Here is a 19572-nt window from a genome sequence, read left to right on the forward strand (position 1 = left end):
GAACACGTCAAAGAAACGAAATAGAAGAAGAGGTGGCATGAAGACGAGTGGGATGAGGAGGAAGAAGAAGAAGAAGAAATGTTTTCCTCCATGTTTCTCTGCTGAACATCCAGAGAAGAAGAAGAACCAAGACGAACTCCATCTTGGTTCATCTTTATTTTTATTAGATAAATTATTAATGAATTCCCTCCAGCAGCGTCGCCTCGTTACCGGTTTCCTGGTCCGAGTTAGATCCGGTCTTCCCTGGTCCCCCTCCAGCCCCGACATACGAGCTCAGCGTGACCCCAGGTCCAGGTCTTCGTCCCAGGCCGGTGGCAGCTGGTGTCTCCCCCCGGAGCTGGACCCGTCTGTCTCCTCCGCCCCGCTGGTCTCACTTTAATTTATTTTAATTTGCTTCAACCCGGCATGAGAGAAGCAGCGTCCAAGAGAAATAGAAGAGCAGCCGAGCTCCGGTCTGACTCACCTGTTAGTCTGAACGAAGCCAACCAGGATTATTCGTCCTTTTAAAAACGGATTTTAATGTTCTTGTTAAAGCTTGTGTCCCTGTTTTAAAAATCTAAGCTAATCTAAACTCTGGACCTGGAGTTTCTCTGTCTCTGGGAACTGATGCTCGTGTTTAAACAGTATCAGAAGCTCAGCAGCCTGATAAAACCACAACAGAGACAAACTGGGATTAATGGTGGATTTTTTCTACAATAAAAACTTTTGAATATTTGTTTCTTGCAGATTTCATCACTGTAACATGTTTTTGTTTGTTTTGTTTGTTTTTGTTGGGTCTCCTTCATCAGGTCTGATCATTTTATCCGACTTTTAATCGTCTGATTTAAAGCTCAGAGTTTAACCTCAGAGAAGAGACTGAGTCCATGTGGAGACACGTTGGTTCATCTTCTTCTACTCCACATATTCAGGACTTTTCTTCTTCTTCGTCTTCTTCATCCTCCATCATTACCTCTTCTACTCTTTCCCTTTCTCTAATTTTTTCTTCTCTTCCTACATTTGTCCTAATTATCCCTCCTCCTCCTCCTCTTCCTTCCTTTTCTCTTCTTTGGTCTCATCCTTCTTCTTTCTTCCTAATCTATTTCTCTTCCTTTATTTCTCCCCCTCCCACTCCTTCGATGTCCATCTCCTCCTCCTCCCTTCTTGTTTTTCTCCTTTCATCCGCTCCTTCTTCTTCTGTTTTATTTCCAGTAGTTGTGATTCTCCTCCTCCTCATTAGAATCTCTTCAATATTATAAGTTTTACATTAATTAACATTTATTTCATTCCTCTGATCGATCATGTGACTCGGGACAGAATAAAGAACGTTTTCTTTTTTTCTGTGTGTGTTGGCTTCATGTACATATTTATCCAGCGTCCTTCATCTTCCTTTTATTACCGAGCAAACACACAAACACCCGCAGGAAAACAGCGACGATGGTTCAAGGTCCAGAGGAATTAAATCTCTTTTCCCTCCATCTGTGGATGCATTTAATGAACCAGAGCTGAAGATGAAAAGATTTATAAAGACAACATTTTATTATTTATCAAAAACACTGTATTTTACATTAAAAGGAAACAATATGTTACAGCAAAGAGTTTTTTTCTTATCTGTGTTTTTAAGAATGTTTTGGAGAGTTGCACCATCTGCTGGCGGGAAAACGTTACTGCAGCTTTATAGAAAAGATCCGATGTCTGGGCTCCGAGAAAATAAATATTGCAGCTCGAGCTGATTTAATGATCTCAGGAGTCGTTGGGGAGGCCGAAGAGTTTGACGGTTCCCGCCTCTCGGTTGTTGTCGTACTTTCCCTCCTTGTCGTCGCAGGCGTAGGCGAGCAGAGGCCTCTTAGGATGCCAGGCCACGGTGAAGGTCGGCGAGTCGCACTGAACCTCCCACAGCTTGTCTCCTGCAAGTGACGAGGAAAGAGGCAAACGCTTTAAAAGAAGTGAAATACATAAATAATTACAGTTTCAAATTTAAGGGACTTTTTTGTCCATTTGAGCAAAATCTTCCTCTTCATTTGGTGCCATTTTAGTTGTGTTACTGCATTTGGCACAGTTTTTTATCTCTACACAAATTTTGAATTAAAAAAGAAAATAACTCTAATAGGTCAAGAAAACACTGTAAAAAATGTTTTTTACCGCCCTCTTGTAAACTTAGTGGACAAAAACGTCCACGTCCAAAAACTGCTGTAAAAACTTAACGGATTAATATTTTTTTTATTTTTTTTCCTGATTTTTTTCTACTTAAAAATCTCTTAAACCACTTGAATACTTTACAAAACTTTGCACAGACAAATTTGGCCATTTTTCTCATAAATGAAACTCTAATGTTGCAGAATGAATGATTTTTTTGTGCCGTGGCGGAGAGATAAAAAAATGTCAATGGGACATTTTTGCTGCACAAAAACTAATAATGAAATCAAGTCAATATTTTAAATAATCTTGATCAGACCCAAGACTGATCTGAAAAAATATGCCTCAGCCGCTCAACATTAGTTTCAGGGAAAATAGCTCATTTTTCTTTCTTTCTTTTTTTTTTCCGTAAAAACAAGTGACTTCACGTAATCAAACTGGCATCTAAAGGGTTAAAATTCCTCAAAATTATTTAAAGTCTTTTGTAGTTTTGTAAAGTTATGAAGTGGTTCAAGAGATTTATACAGAAAAAAAAAAAGTTTTTACAGCAGTTTTCGGACACAGATGATTTTGTCCACTACAGGTCACATGACGGCTGTAAATTAAAAGGAGCCTGAGGGTTAAGTTTTGCACAGACAAGCTCTTTGTGCAAACAGTTTTGGCTTTAATATTGAATTTATTAATAAACGTTTTCTTTAAATCAGCAGCTAAGATAAAATGTACTAATGATTTATTACTAATCGCTTCAAATTGAACTAATAACTATTTTCTGAGATTAATCTTTTGGTTAATTACTAAAATATGACACAACTATTTAACATGATATCTATGAATGAAGAAACCAGAATTACTGAGTGTAAATACAGTAAATTCTGTCATTAATCAGCAAAAATTCTTGAAGCACATTTGTTTAGTGAAAGATTCTGTGAATCAGAATGTAAATGATTCTTTAGTGACGTCCCAACACTACTCATGTTGCCGTTTGTCGTACTGACCCGTCTCCACTTCTGCGATATCGATGAAATGATCCTCGGAGGCCGAAGCCAACATCTTCCCATCGTGGCTGAAGCTCAGCGTCCTCACCGGCCAGTCCAGTCTGCAGAGACAGGAACCAGAGAAACATAAAAGTTAAATCCTACAGGACGCGGTCAAAGAGCTGAATCTACTTCCAATAACAAACACTTTAATAAAGACTTCTTTAAAGTGAAGCAGACGGACCTGGAGAAGCAGCGGACGCAGACCAGCTCGTCCACGTCCCACAGGCTGACGAGGGCGTCGGCGCTTCCTGTGGCGAAGTATTTCCCCGTCGGGTCGAACTTGATGCAGATGCAGTTGGACGGGTGAGCGTTGATGGACTGGATGGGCTTCAGTTCTGGATAACTGTGGACAAAGCTGCCAGTTTATTTCAGCTCTGAGTCACCACATACTTTTATATTCAGACACACAAAGAAACAAAACATTGTGGTTTATATTTTCAAAATCTAAATGCTCAAACCTGTGACAGTTGCTGCAAAGAAACAGCGGTTCACGGATACGTACGGAAGCGTTAAATGAAGCTTTGGTTCATACCTCAGGATGTTGATGCAACCGTTTCCGTTTGTGAGGAAGAACATGTCGTTGTCGTTGTTCCACGAGATCTCGTTCACCTCGAACTTGAACTGCTCCTCCGCCCTGGAGCGATGCGTCTTGGCGTCGATGAAGGTCACCACGTCGTCTTTGTTCCCGACAGCGATGGTCTGACCGTCGGGGCTCCAGCAGATGTTGATGTTCTCACCTGAAACAGGGTTTGAAGTTAAATATATTTACTCGCTTCCACATATAAAAGAAACTAGAAATGTCTTTGACAGAAACTTCCTAGAGCCCCTGTGGATCAGACTCCAAACACGTGAACTGATTGTACCTTTTGTGTTGACGGTGGCGATGCATTTTGTGGTGCGTACGTCCCATATGCGGATGGTCTTGTCTCCGGATGCGGTGACGAACAGATCCGGGTTGGTCGGATGCCAGCAGAGCTGATCCACGCTGTCGCCGTGGCCTCTGTAGTTGTTCTCTTTCACCTGAAGCAAATTTAACAAATGCAACATTCACCACAGAGCTAATTAACCAGCAGCACAGTGAGAAAATGATTCGTGTACTATTTAATGTGATTAATCTGATTCTGAAATACAAAGGATCCAGCTGTGTAAGATATTTTCTTGCAAACAAACATAAACTCTGTTAATTGAGGTGAAGTGTGCAAACTGTTTATGTTTAACATATTGTATAAAGACACAGTATAACAAATAAATATGTATCAATTAATTAAATCAGTCAACATAGTGTCCTAACAAACTGTCTTATGCATCATAGGGACTTTAGTCTAAATTAGACGATTTTTGAATTGAATTCGGCGTGACACTTAAATATTAACACAATAAAACCCCAACGTTTATTTTTAATTTATAAACTGAAATGTCTATGGCGTGTTTGAGATTTTCTACACGCTGGCACAACATTATAGCCAGTAGAAAATCATTTTGTAAGTTAGACTTCACCCGCTAACGTGTTTAGCTTCCATTCATTCACTGAAAAGAAGCTAAGGCTATGATGCTAACAGAGCGCCGCACCGCGACTCACCAAACGGTCCTTTTCCAGGACAAACACGCTGGCTGTTTTGTCAAAAGACCCGGAGGCGAGTCTCCTGCCGTCGCAGCTCCACGCCACCGAGTGGACCTTGGCTGTGTGAGCCGGGAATTCCCGACTTTTGCTGTTATTCTTAAAGCTCTCCTGCATCTCTTGGTAGTACTGCGACGCCATCTTGAAACACTACGTCATATCCCCGCGGCGGTTGCTTGGCAGCAGGCGGCGAACGCGCGACATCCTCTGGTTCGGAGTACGAACCAAATCCTACTTTTAAATCAAATTAATATCACATTATTTCAGCTTTGAGCTGATTTTAAAGCATGCCATTGTTAAAGTAGATGGACAACACATTTGCGCGTTAATCGGCAATATTAATATGCTACTGAGTTGGTTGTGCCTCTTTTAGTTTGTGTTTCTGTAAGCAGTTTTTGGAGGTGACAGGCTGGACTGAATCTAAATTTTCTTGCTTGTTTCGGTGGATATTTGGATGAGGAAAGGTGGAGCAAGTTAGAGTTATTTGAATTAACGAAATAAGGATCGTGGGTGGTATTTAAATTACATTTCATTTGATTTTATCGTTTATTTAATTTCAGTTCATTTTTACTTTACAACTGCTAATTTCAACAGAAAACGACTTATCTTAGTAAAAATAATAATCAAGTAAAATATGATTATTATATCATACATTATGTTTATTACATATATAATATAATATAATATAATATAATATAATATAATAATATATAATGAAAATTAATGAAAAATAAAGCAAAATGTAAACAAGCACATGCTTTTATTGTTGTAAAAATAGATATTTAATTGTGTGCGCTGCCTTTTTTAATGTATTTTCAAATGTACAATTACTCATGTATGTCTAGAAATCAACGCTCTGTCTGTGATGTGTGTAATGTTTGATTAATTCCCAGAGTGCATCTTGTTCATTATTATCACTGCCCTCAAGTGGCAAAAACCAGTTGCTACAATTCCTTGAAATGAAGACAAACACCACTTTTTTAGTTTATTTTTTAACTGCAATTTATTTCAAGTGATGCTAAAAGGAAATCGGTGTTTTAAAAAACTTTAAACACTCCATTTACAGTATATCCCAAACACACACAATATCTAGTCACCCAAACTCTGTCAGATACAGCAATTCGCTTCGTTAAGGAGCCACTTGGTTAATTAACAAACCACTGAATACGTGATTCATTGATGCGAGGACCTGGGAGCTGGACCACCAGCAGGTCTGGATATGCATAATGATCAGCTTTTAAACTCCTTCACATCCTTTGCATTAGAATAAAACACACCTAAACGAGAGAACGAAATGCAATTTCAAAAGTGAGATTCAGTGTTTTTAAGAAAGAATGACAAGGTCGTGAAAGCGTCGTACAAATGTGCCGTATGTAATTGCATACTCTTAGAAATGGTTCAGTTGCATCACATGTCAGGAACAGCAGGCCCTACATGTCAGGAACAGCAGGCCCTACATGTCAGGAACAGCAGGTCCTACATGTCAGGAACAGCAGGTCCTACATGTAAGGAACAGCAGACCCTACATGTAAGGAACAGCAGGCCCTACATGTCAGGAACAGCAGGCCCTACATGTCAGGAACAGCAGACCCTATATGTAAGGAACAGCAGGCCCTACATGTAAGGAACAGCAGGTCCTACATGTCAGGAACAGCAGGCCCTACGTGTCAGGAAAAGCAGGCCCTACATGTCAGGAACAGCAGACCCTATATGTAAGGAACAGCAGGCCCTACATGTAAGGAACAGCAGGTCCTACATGTCAGGAACAGCAGGCCCTACGTGTCAGGAACAGCAGGCCCTACATGTCAGGAACAGCAGGCCCTACATGTCAGGAACAGCAGGCCCTATATGTCAGGAACAGCAGGCCCTACATGTCAGGAACAGCCAGGCCCTACGAGTCGAAGCCGAGGAATGCACGGTGAGTTGTGACGGTGAGAAACTACGAGGGCGGACAGCGAGATCTCTGGTGCTGATTCAGTGGAGGAAGACATCTTTGACAGCATCAAAACGTAACTCGGGACGTTTAGGATTAGAGGCAGGTGTCTGTGGAGAGGTAGAGAACGTTCACCTCATTCCTCCAAATGCTTATTTAAACAGAAATAAAATGAATTTAAAAAAAAAAAAAAGAAGAAGGCTTTCTCATCGAGGCCCCTGAGAACATTTCTGTTAGATGTGCTACCGTCGCGCTCCTCTAAACCCCGAAACAACGCTCCTTCTTTTCTTTCCCACCTCCCGAGCCCTTAGGACGCGCTGATAGTCGACACGCTGGAACCTGGACCTGCAGCCTCAGCAGCAACAGTGGAAGAAAAGGAAGGAAACACGCGGATTCCTTACTTTATTTTGAAAACCCTGGTTGGAAAAGTAGTTCCTGGATGTTTTTAACTGAGCCTCCGTTTAGACTTAAGAAGATAAAACAGCAGGACACTACAGTCAGGGCTGCACAGTCATCAGCCGATATCCAAGGAAAAAAACATAAAAAAGTTCCACTCGTTTATCTGGAACTTTCTTTAAGCTGCAGGTTATTTTATACATGTTTTTTCTCATGCAAAAAGTAGCTCTTATTAGCATCGTTAGCATATGAATCTTTAAAATGAATTTAAGCAGCTGAACTCGAGTCTGAAGTCTGTTTGCTTTTCTGTTTGTTTTTTAATTAAAAGTGCAGGATATAAATAAAGTAAATCAGCTGTGCAGCCCCCACTGCAACTAGGAGTAAAGAAGAAGAAGAAGAAGAAGAAGAAGAAGAAGAAGAAGAAGAAGAAGAAGAAGAAGTATTTAAGGAGCAGGTTTACAGTGCATTCCTCCTGATGACACAAAGTGACCCGGAGCAGATCCTTTGTGCATCAAATAATAATAGTTGTAAAAAGACCTAAAGCTTTGCAGTCACTGTTCACGTGTCTGTGCAAAAATAAAATAAAATAAAATAAAAAGAGAATAAGTTGAGTCCTCTCAGATCCACAGGTTTGAGTCCAGTGAAGCTTCTGCACCGACAGGAAGCTGCGAAGCTGTGAAGGTTGTTTCAGTCGACTGAAGGAAAACGGGTGAAGTATTCAAAGTGTCCGGCTCTGATGTTTTTATCTGAGGGTCTGAGTCCAACATCGATTTAAATAAGTAAAACTATCCAGTGTTTAACTATGTCAAAAGCAACTACTTTGCAGCCTCGGATCCCGTTTAGAAGTTGGTGCATCCACCGATTTTATAACGTTATAGGTTATAAGTTTACATTCAGTTCTGCTCTGGATCGACGCACTGAGGCGAGAACCAGGCACCGAGCAGGACGTCGTTCAGTTCATCTAAAACCGTTTCACTGCAAACATTTTCCTCAGTGCTCAAGTTTTTTTTTATTTTTCTCACGGTTCGTATCAAAGTTTGCTTGAACTTTCCCTTTTCTTCTACTCTATCAGCTTTCACACACACACACACTAGAACCTTTACTGGCTGCACGTTGCATCTGATTCAATACAATAAATGAACTTTATTTAAAAGGTTTAAATGTTACATGAAGCTCCTCCCACAGTGGGCGGAGTCTCGGGAAGTCGGTGCATTCAGTGATTAGGGACTTTATCTGCTTTTACAGCTGGTTCTGGTCTGGTTCTGGTCTGGTTCTGTAGGATCTGGGGAACAAACCATCCTGCATTTCCACTCTAGCCACTGATCTTCCTTCATCCTTCATCTACAACATTTTACTGCAAAGATTTTCTTCGGTGCTAAAAGCTACTTACGGATGTTTTACGTGCAGGAATAAACGGTGAGTTTTTATTTTTTTTATTTTTGTCTTTGAAATAAAGTTCACTGGCTGCAGGTTTTGATTTAATTCACTAGAATAAATTAACAAAAGACTCACGTGCACCAAACGACTGGATAGTTTGAGCTGAGGAGAAACGAAGCTGTGGTCGTCATAGAGACGGATGCGGGTCGGGTTGGTGCAGGTTTCTACATTATTTTAGTTTTTCTTCATGTGTGTAGTTGAAAGTTTCAGGAAGTCCATTAAATCAGCTACTACTGTGATAGTTGTACGTCTCGGTTGCAGGCTCTACGGTTAGTGTAAAAATCTTGAGAAACGTAAAATACAAAAGTAACAAAGTCAACTTCCCGTTTCTGGTTCGGACCCAGTGAACAAAAAGGCAAAGGCGTCGTCGTCGTCGCTCCGCTAATGATCGGAGTCGGCCCCTAACACTCGGAGTCTGTGCTGCCGTTCACCGGCTCGGGACAGACGGTGGCGAGGGGCGGGGCCTGAGGGGGCGGAGCCTGGGGGGGCGCCACGTGGTCGACTCCGTTGGACTTGATCTGATTCTCCTCCTGGACGCTGTGGAGACAAAACCACATCAACACCTCGTCCTTTTTTCAGCTGTTTTTCTTGTGTGTGTTATTTTTGCACATTTGCACTTGTCTGGTTATTTGTTCTTTTTTTAAATTTTATTTTTAATTATTTTTTTTGTAATAGGTTTTTATTTTAGTTTTTTTATTACAGGCCTATACATTATACTTAGTTTTGAATAAATAAATCTACATATCCCACTGGATTCCGTGTGCACCAATAATCCCAATAACCAGCCAGAGGAAAAAAAAAATGTTTATGAATTAATACCAGGTCTAAAAGTTTCCCAGAAGAACTTTTACGGTGTAAATGTTATTGACCCCTCCCGTCAGTTGGTCATAATGTTGTGGCGGACGCTCTACCTGTTGATGCAGCCGTTGACCGGAGACTCGGCCGTTTCCTTCTCCGTCAGGGAGGTGATGGACCTCCTCTCTCTGCCCGTGTCCGAGCTCTTCCTCCTGGCCACGACCGGCGGTCCCGACCCCCGTCTCTCTGGACTCGGCCTGGTCCCCGCCGGCTCCGGGGGGACGCTCAGCGCCCCCGGTCCCTCCGCCTCCTTCCCCGACTCGCTGCTGGTGCGTCCTCCGTTCAGGCTGTCGGAGGACGAGACGTGGCTCATCTGGCCTTCGTCTGGAGACAAGAGAGAGACACAGACTCCTCAGATCACATCAGCAGGACGCACGCAGGAGGTCGGTCTGTGGTTCATTACGTGGAGCAGCGCCCCCTGCTGGACACAAACGGGACTGGAGGCATTCGGCCTCGAAGCACGAAATCATTTAAAAGCTGCAGCAGGTTTGTTTCTGACTTCTGCTTCTTTAGATTCAACATTTAAACCCACAACTCAAATAACTACTGTGTCTTCACATTTTATTTAATGAGGGCGCTGGTGAGATAATTATTTAAACCTGTGAACCGACAGTTTCCTGTGAGATAATTAATATTCAGTATTTAAACAAGCAAATGTGACAGAGGAAGGCGACAATAAATATGTTTTCATTTTATCACTTGAAAATTATTATATGATGTAGTTATTTAACAAAGTGCAAAGAATAAAACAAAAGGCTCAAGATATCATTTTTATAGTGTTTAAAATATATTTCTCAATGTTTATCTGGTAAAATAAAATACAACAAAAATAAAATAAAACAAAACAAACTAAAATAAAATGAAATAAGACTAAATAAACTCAAAATAAAATAAAATCTATTAAAATCAACAAAAAAATTAAATAAATTAAATAAATAAATTAAATAAATTAAAATAAAGAAAATTAAACTAAAACCATATCAACTAAAACCAAAAATAAAATAATAAATTAAATTAAATTAAACTGCTATATGTACAAGAAATTAAAGCATTTTACCACTTGTATTTAATTCACTATTATTTTCTGCTACTTTAAATACTTTTAAATAAAAATTTACTGATTATTTATAACTACATACTTTAGTATCTGTGTAGATGCAGAACCTTTTTAGGCTGAAGTATATTAATGCTCATATATATATTTAAACTCATCAGAGTCTAAATGTCTGAGGTGGTTGTTAACTTGAAGCAGTTAAACGCTCTGATAACGCGTCGTTGACCCTCAGGTGTTTGTTACCTCCAGATCCAGCCTCTCCGGCCTTGTTGCGTCTTCGTCTCAGGATGACCTCCAGCTCGCTGTCCTTCTTCCCTGGGGGGGACGGGCCCGACTCCTGGGACCCTCGGCTGGGGCTCCTCTTCACCGTCTCCTGGAGGAGGACACACACGTCCATTACCAACACAGTGTGAACTGTAACATCTGGACGTCGGCCATGTTTACACAAACACATCACAAAGCTGGTGAAAACTCGTTTTACCAGGATTCCTTTCAGCTCCTCCATGGCGCTTTCCTGTGGTTTCTCCTCAACCACAACAGGAGGAGGCTGAGAACAACACAAAAAAAAAGACACAAAAACAACAATTATCTTTATCTTTTTCTTTCCACATAAATGTCAGCGGTTAAAGGCGCCGTGCGTTTAACTGATTAAAGCCTGAACGAGGTCGACGACGTCACGTCACAAGATTGATGCAAACGTCAATATACTCACTTTTACTGCGACTCTCTGAGGCGGCACAAAGAGAGCGAGAGGAGACAATCAGGCAGAGAGCACAGAGACAGGAGACATGAGACATGGAGGACGCACACATTAACACACAACTCCACGTCACTTCAAAGGTCACAGGACATCAGAGACACACAACATACAAAATGAACCCTACTATGAAGTGTTTCTCTTCTCTTCTCCGTCCTGTTTTAAAAATCCGTCTGTTTAACTTTACTAAAACCAACCCCCCGTCCCGTCCCGCCCCCCCCCATCCTGTCCCATCCCGTCCCGTCCCATCCTGTCCCCGTCCCGTCCCCGTCCCGTCCTCACCTTAGTGTCCTGACTCTTCACGGGCCGCAGGACGACGCCATGTTTGATCCGCTCCATCATCTCGTTCACCGCCTTCACCTTCACGTCGTCCACGCCCTCGGCAGCTGAGGTCAAAAGTAAGCGGACACCTGAGCCAATGTGGGACATCTGGTTCTGTCCATATACTTTTAGACACGTCCAGCCTGGACGCACATGGCTTCATGCTTAAACCAAACTGTTCTACTTTGGTCTCATCTGTCCACTAGACATCGTCCCATCGTCCATCACGTCGTGGTTGTTGAGTGGACCCATTAACATCAGCTTAATCCATTAATCCATTAATTAATTATCCATTAATCCAGTTGTTTTAATTTTGTTTCTTCTCTTCGTGGGTTGAAGCACGAATCCAAATAGAAACTGAGACAAATCCAGAACTAATAGAAAAACCCCTCAGACCTTTAACCTCTCACCATACGCATACTCCTTTATTTATATTTATTTATTTATCTTATTATTTAAATTTATTCCTCAGTCTATTTACCTCAACAGGCACATTTGTAATATCATTTAAAAGTTTACTTTCTTTTTATTTCCAGGCTTCTGTGTGATTCTATTGTATTTATTGTGTAAAGCTGCTACAGTTTTTATTTTATCATTATTTTTTATTGCTCCTGAAGGAGCCACCAAACTGTCGTTGTTTTTCACCAACAATAAACAGACAGATTTTATTTGTTTTTTGTTTCACATCCATTTTCTCATACGCACATTATAGAATAAATACACAACTACATGAAAACAAGGATGACGCTGCAATCAAACCACCTAATGTGGATAAACTCCTACATGATTTATAAATACAATAACATCCCAAGATAATTTACTACGTTTATCTACAACCTTTATCTATAATAAGGATTTATATTTATTAATTTCATTAAGTTTAACCATCTGTTTGGATCTAGAGACAAAAGTTCTTGATTTTTCACAGGTTTTAGTCCTTTAACTGTGAAAACTGGTCTTTTCTTGGCTCAACAATAACAATACATTTTATTTTATTTAATTAATAAAGATTATTAATCTTTTGAATGGTTTATAATTCTTATTATTTCTTTTGTAGTTATTATATTGATGTTTGTTGTATCAGTGTCACATCTCCACATATTATAAGTGAACAGTAAATTATATATAATAACAAACTATATGAACATGTGAGGACTCACCTGGCGGCTGCTCCGACTTCACCGAGACTTTGGATCCTTTGGAGGATTTTCTCATGATGGCGATGAGAGAACTGAGACACGGACGCACGTTATATTAATTATTATTATATTATTATATATTATTATAATAAGAACAGACACTAAATCCTCCTCGTCCTCACCTGAGGGGGTTGCATCTGGAGGGGGGAGGCGGCGGAGGAGGGGGAGGCGGCGGAGGAGGAGGGGGAGGCGGCTGCGGGGGAGGGGCCGGGGGCGGGGCGACCCCCGGTGCAGGAGGAGGAGGGGGGCTGGTGCTGGTCGTCACGGCGACCGTTTTCTGGGTCTCCTGCAGCTCGGAGACTAGAGAGGATGAAAAAAAAACAAACAATGGAGACGGTTAAAGGCGCGACGCTACCACACCTGGACACCGACCCAAACTTTTATTTGAACCTGACTTTTGTGTCATCGTGTTTCCGTTCTCTTCACTATGAAACAAACCGAGTCTCGATCTAATCACTTTCCATTTAGCTCCGTTTTCATGTGGTTGCAGCTCAGTCGCTGTGAGGGAACGAGGTCAATCGACATGTGTCACGCTGGGTGTAACAGTATCGGCAGTAATTGTGTATATATCTGATGTATCTGTCCATGTGTGCGTGAGGATGACACACGTGTAGAGTCGAGTGTAAATGATGAGTCCAGAGTATAAGAATAATAACTGGCCTGTAATATTTGATTACTTCTCCTTTTATATTTCATCATGTTTAGTTTCATTCTTTCCAGATCAACATTACATGTGACTTCACACTTATTTATTACAACACATTGGAGCTAAAACCAGACGAAAACCATCAAATCCCAGTAAAAATAAACAAAAAAACAAACATTTTTAGAATGTAAATCTAAACTGGGCATTTTTAAAATCTTATGAACAGATTTAGCAAACTATTTCTATTGAAAGGCATTTTTTTTGTTCTACTATTTAGGACCAATCCCAAGGTCCCAATCAGTAATAATGTCTAAATGTCTCTAAACTGTCGCTCCATAGACTGAATACAGCTTCACTCCCACAGCTTTTCCCTCTTCCACATCATTTCCTGATTGATTGTTGACGGATTCATTTTTCCCCCAATAGGAGAGGGGCCGTCATCCCTTCTTTCTTTTGTCTTTCTATCATTTGAAGCTCGCTCTCTCCTCTTGCCGGCGTTTTCCACCAACATGACGACAATATTCAGGAAAAAGTGTGGCATAAATTATTTTATAACAAGTGTAGTTTTACTTGGCCTCCAAAACCTGGTGCATAGTTTGAAGTTAGCACTTTCTACTAAGAAGCGACGCTGCATCTTGCTGCTACGTCGTCGTCTTAAATTGGTCGACTCCAGAGGGTTAAGATGCGTGTAGATATTCAGTTATTGCACATTTGCTTCTAAGAACCACCTCAACTCCCCCCAGTTGCTCGGCGTATTTCTAAATCTGGGTTTATATTCCTGCAACCAGGGGCTACGCCGATAAAAGTCTTTCTACCTGTGCTCTGCTGTGTCTACACAGCTCTTTAAATACATCTATAAATGTTCGTGACCATAGCTGAAAGCTGGAGTGTAGTAAGTGGGAGATTGAAGCTTCTTCTTTACCACGATGGTTCAATAAAACGTCTGAATTATTGCTGCCATCTTTCTCTCTTTACCTCTAGATACTTAAACTCTTTCCCCTGGTTCAGGAGCTCCAACCACGGAGCCGTCAGGGGTCAGTGATGGTGTTTTACATTCATTTAATCAGAACGATGTATCCTCTGGTCTGTTTCCCACCTCTGTTCTCCAGCTCCTCGTTCTTCTTCTCCGCCCGCTCCAGTCGTCCCTCCACCTCCTTCTTCTCCACCTCCAGCAGCTCCAGCTGCCTCTGCAGAGCCTCCAGCTGCTTCTTCAGGCAGCTCTGCTCCAGCTGAGCCTCCAGACTCTGAACCTTCACCCACAGACACGGACACGGACACGGACGAGGACACGGGATTAACAACGGGACGGAAAGTCCCACCAGTCAATGAAACTCAAACACTAGCGGCCTGGAATTTATGATGCAGACAAACAGGTCACAAGTTTGGAGGCAAGATCAGGATCAGTGGTTTATACTTTGCATCAGAATAAACATGATTATTACATAAAGAGCAACTTATCAGAGGACATTTTTACTATAGTTATTAGGTATTTGAGTTTTCCTTTCTTCACAGGAACCTCCTCTGGCTTTAACAGTAGCGTGACATATACCAGCGATGTTTGTTTGCAGACTCTCAAAGGTCAAAGAGTTAAAGTGAATAATGCAAACTGTGATTTGTTGCTTTTTACTTTTGCACGGAAGTTTTGACTCTTTCAAATCTTCTCAACCCTAAACTAAGCCCTTCTTCTTTTCTTTTGCTGACATTTATTCACCAATAGTCTGGTAACACTAATGTACAGCTAAAGGTAATTTGAGGAAAATGGTTCATATCAATAAAAGCAAAGTGTGATCCTGCAAGTTGCAGCATCCATGGATTGGACTTTGGATTGAGAGCTAGAGAATTTGGAGGGTTGGCTGTAAGAGGCCTCTACCATCAGGAAATTCAGTTTACATGAAAGGGTGAAGATGATCTGCATCATTAGTCGGTGTCCACATGAATCACAGATCTCCCAGGAGAACAATCCCTCCACCTCATACTGCATCTTGGTGCACGTTGGACAGTTTTAATTGTTTTAGTTTGTAGCAGACTGGAATCAAACAGTGAAGACTATGGTCTCTGTTTATGAGGCACAGTATCAGAACTTTAAACTTTCTGTCCAGAAACAAACGTCACCATCTTGCCTCGGTTTTACCTTCTGCTGATGCTGCAGACGTTCCTCCTCCAGGGTCTTGGTGATGGAGGCGACGTCCTCCAGAGCTTTGAGGAGCTGAATGCTGGGCTCAGCGCTCTGCAGCAGCAGCATGCTCTGCCTGTTCGCTTCCTTCTGCTTCACCAGCATCTGCAGGAGGAAAAACATGTCTTTTACATTTCTGATTTCAACACAACATCTTCCCAGGTCGTCCCTCACATACGGCGTCGGCTTTAATCCTGGAGGCTTTTTCCACTTTTCAGGTCAGTAAACAACCAGATTCAGGACATTTCATTAATCAGCCACGAGGTTATTAACGCACACGTCAATTACAGCACAACACAGAAATGCAGGTCACTGCTTATCAGCCGAACTAACAGCAGCAGATTTCAGTTCGATGGGAAAACATTTGGTGTTGACGTCAGACTGGATGTGTTCAGAGAGGTGAGGAGGGACAGATATTTCCAGGAGGTTTCATTTACTAATCATCTGCACACGTTTCCCTCATGAGTCAGAATAAAACCAAAAAACAAAGAGTAGAAATCAGGTGGACACGAACATTAGTCCAGTACGAGGATATTAAGTCTGTTGTTTTATTATATATTAGTAGTTTAAGTTTGCTCACGTTTCTCTACTAAGGCTGTTAAATTTAACACATTAAAGAGCAAATTTCTCCTCAATCCAAACTCTAGTTTGGGAAACCAGGAGGTAATTGAAGCTCCTGCAGAAAGAAATGAGCAGAAATGGTAGAAAAGAGTCTTCTACATTATAAAAGAAAAGAAAGAAACTAAGGTTGTATCAAGAATCTACAATGTTTAAATCTGCTCTGGATATAAAAGGGAACTGGGAGTTAGAAATGAAGGTACATGCTGGAAAGATAAAATAAATAATCCTCCAATGTGGAAAGAGTTTGATTGGACATTAAAGATGAGATATTTTAGGATCCCCTATCCCCTATAACCTATAACACATTTAACAGCACTAAAACAAACAGACACCAAACACATCTGGGACAAAGTTTATAAAGTTACTGGGAGGGAATTCAGAACAAATTATTCTTGACACTGAGCATTGATTTACCTCTGACCCGTCATTTTATTTTACTGGAGAAACTCCCTCAGGGAAGAATGGAAAAAAAAAAAAAAAGGAAGCTGAATCTATCGCATGTCCTAGTTCTGATAACCAGGAAGGTGATAACTCTGCCATGGTTGAAACCGTTTCCTCCTTCTATACCTCAGTGACATGAGAGAGTGAAGAAGGTCTAAGATAAAAGCACATCTTCATATTAACACCTTTATCTTAAGGTGGACTTTTTCCAGACAGATTACGTGTGTAAATACACATGAATACCAATAAATATTTGGTTAAAAAAAGGAAAGAATCCTGAGAGTTGCTTCTCTCGACAGGAACAAATTATCTGCGTTTACAGTTCGAAGTCTCTGAGCAGCTCAGACGTTGGAAAGAGTTTGATATCATGCACAGACATCACACTGGTCTCATCATGCATGAATGACCTACTATTCTTCTTTTCTTTTTAACTTTACCTCATGTGCGTACGTCTCAGCTTTGACTCTGAGGTTCTGCTCCAGATCCAGCTGCTCCTTCATGCCGTCGTACTCCTGAGCCGCCATCATGGAAACTTCACGGAAAGAAAAGAAAAGAGAAGAAACCGGTTTCAATTCAGAATCAGACTGACATAACTTTTTTACTCCCTTTTACTCACAACTTACAACATCTAGTCACCAGCCTGTTTGCCATGAGTGTGCTGAGCATCAGTGGGAGCTCGGTGAGTCTGTTACGTCTTTATCTTGATTTCATTATGAGACGTGTTTCAACTGATACTGAGACAAAAAAAAAGTTCCTCTATATGTAAATGAGTCGTCCTTCTACCAATCAGAGCCATTGTGTTGTAAACGAAGTCGTCCTCATGGAGCTGAGACGACGGTTTCCACATTAAAACACCCAGAATATTAGACTGACGTTTAGTTTTTAAGTTTGCAGAAATAACGCAGTCAAAGCACAGAAACCATTCAGTCACTGTTTAGAAGAATCTGTGGAGTCACGTCTACGGGAAGAAACTTACCCCAGTGAACATGTGGATAAGTCGGTAGAAACCAACTTAATTACGTAGGAGAAGGAGCAGTTTTAAATTTTAGATGCTTTTTTGGCTTTTTTTCTACTTGGAGAAAGTGGCATTGAGGCTTAATAATATATAATATATAATATATAATACATGACTAAGTCGGAGGAACTTTGTGGACACTAATTTCCTTCACACTTCCTCTTTTTATATTTGCATCTAATCAGTGCAGTTATTTTTTAATTATGATTATTAATATATAATTATATTATTTAACCAGGTAAAAAAGATGCATATTTTTTTTATATTTAACTCATCAAAGCTCTCGTCTAAACTCTTTCATGTCTTATTTTTCTGGATCTCTGCGGTGACGTTGCGACTCACCTCTGTTAAATCTCTTGATGGTTTTATTTTGCTCCTCGACCGTTTCGTGAAGCTGCTTCATCTCCGTCTGATCCTTCTCTGACTGCGGAAACAGAATCAGCATCACACCAGGAAATTAGTTGTTTCTTCTCTTTTTAATTAACTGAAACATTGGATACGAAGCGGAGGAATTACTCCTCCTCCTCCTCCACCTCCTCCTCACCTGAGCCGTCAGCTCTTCTATCCGTCGCTGCTGTTCGTGAATCTGACAGACGAAGTTTTTCTTCTCCTCCAACAAACTGTTCACTGTCTCTCTCAGCTCTGAGAAAACGCAACAACATCAGCGTTTCATCCTGAGGTTTATTAGTAAAGAAAACGTGCACCCGTGAATGCAGTGAAGTGAATGTAATTCCACTTCTTGTACCTTTAACCTGCTGCTGGTACTGTGTGAAAGTGTCCGGGCTCCTGTCGGCAGCGTCCGGAGCATCCGGAGCATCCGGAGCGTCCGGAGCGTCCGGACCGTCCACGTCGGCCTCCAGCACGATGCAGTCAGAGATGCTGGGAAGCAGCTCGTCCAGACAAGGCCGAGACGACAGGCTCAGGTACTTCAGCTTCCTGTTCTCACTGTTCAGCTGGAAGGTCAAAGGTCACAACGTTGGAAGGAAGTGAAGCCACACACATCCTGAGCGCTGAATTTATGAGTTCTGAGTCTGAATTTTCAACTGGAAAAACCCCAGAAGTCAGATTTTCTACTCATAAAGTCGTAGAATCATCACTTCCCCCGAGTCGAGTTTCCAAGATGGCCGCCCCGTGTGTAAACAGTAATTAGAAGCTCCTGTAATATTCAGTTTATTAGCTCTTCTGATCAGTTTTTGTTGCATTAAATCAGTCGTACAGGCAGGATTTATCCACATACATATGTTGAAATGCTGTAATATACGTTTTAATGTGTTATATTGGAACTATAAGAACATGTCATGCTAACAACTAAAAACATTAACCTGGCAAAACCAAAACAGAGACAAACACCATCGTGATGAACTGGGATTAATAGTGGATTTTTTTCTACAATTAAACTTTTGAATATTTTGATAAATTTTGCCTCGTGTCATCTTTGTGGAACTTTAATAGCCTAAATTTAGTTTAACATTATAGTAATAATATTAGTTAATATCGACTTTACAAGAAGACAAAAGCTTTGATGGAGGCGGCCATCTTGTTTTTAGACTTCTGGACCTGGAACGCTGATATTTTCCCGGCTCCAGAGGCCTGACCTGGCTGACCTGCTACAAACACAGCCTTCAATCACAAATTACACATCTTTTCTTCTTTCTTTCCCTTTTTCTTTTAATTTGGTCATTATTTTCACTTTCCACGGTTTAATTCACATCATAACATCTCAATCATTGACCGAGGCTTAAAGTACACGTCTGTCCTAGATAATCAATCCAACTAAATATCTACAGAAAAATATAAAACTTAAATAAACTTTGAACTCTCCTTATAATCTTACGCATAGTCCATTCCATCATTTCACACTGAAAACTGAAACACATCTGTATTCTTTTGTTTTTGCTCTTACATTACGTCTTCCCTCTCTTAATTTGAAAAAACACCATCAGAGGCTTTTTCTCGT

General features: G+C 40.9%; 2 protein-coding genes across 2 annotated transcripts; both read right to left on the reverse strand.

Moving 5' to 3' along the window:
* Positions 1-1496: 1496 nt before the first annotated feature.
* thoc3 (THO complex 3) lies at positions 1497-4949 on the reverse strand. The gene is made up of 6 exons (XM_047585242.1): positions 4729-4949; positions 4013-4169; positions 3682-3886; positions 3331-3492; positions 3108-3208; positions 1497-1883 (listed from the first exon to the last, which is right to left on the reverse strand). The coding sequence occupies exons 1-6, from the start codon at positions 4906-4908 to the stop codon at positions 1720-1722; spliced, it is 969 nt and encodes a 322-aa protein (XP_047441198.1). The 5' UTR covers positions 4909-4949; the 3' UTR covers positions 1497-1719.
* A 794-nt stretch (positions 4950-5743) lies between these two features.
* On the reverse strand, positions 5744-18580 carry shtn3 (shootin 3; the record flags this gene model as incomplete). Its single annotated transcript, XM_047585888.1, has 14 exons — positions 5744-9070; positions 9445-9712; positions 10686-10815; positions 10924-10989; positions 11155-11169; positions 11482-11585; positions 12681-12751; positions 12842-13019; positions 14462-14615; positions 15497-15643; positions 17038-17132; positions 17958-18039; positions 18160-18257; positions 18361-18580. Coding segments are annotated over 14 exons (1764 nt in total), but the record flags the coding sequence as incomplete, so codon positions are not given.
* Positions 18581-19572: the final 992 nt, after the last annotated feature.

This window comes from Mugil cephalus, chromosome 5 (genome assembly GCF_022458985.1).
Source record: "Mugil cephalus isolate CIBA_MC_2020 chromosome 5, CIBA_Mcephalus_1.1, whole genome shotgun sequence".
Lineage (NCBI taxonomy): Eukaryota > Metazoa > Chordata > Actinopteri > Mugiliformes > Mugilidae > Mugil > Mugil cephalus.

What these genes read in the sequence shown, in the direction of transcription:
- thoc3 (XM_047585242.1), bottom strand. Translation starts at nt 4,908, where the DNA reads ATGGCGTCGCAGTACTACCAAGAGATGCAGGAGAGCTTTAAGAATAAC. An exon ending in GGTTGCATCAACATCCTGAG is followed by an intron (nt 3,493 to 3,681) that starts GTATGAACCAAA and finishes CTTTGTCCACAG; the next exon opens with TTATCCAGAACTGAAGCCCA. An exon ending in TGCGTCCGCTGCTTCTCCAG is followed by an intron (nt 3,209 to 3,330) that starts GTCCGTCTGCTT and finishes CTGTCTCTGCAG; the next exon opens with ACTGGACTGGCCGGTGAGGA.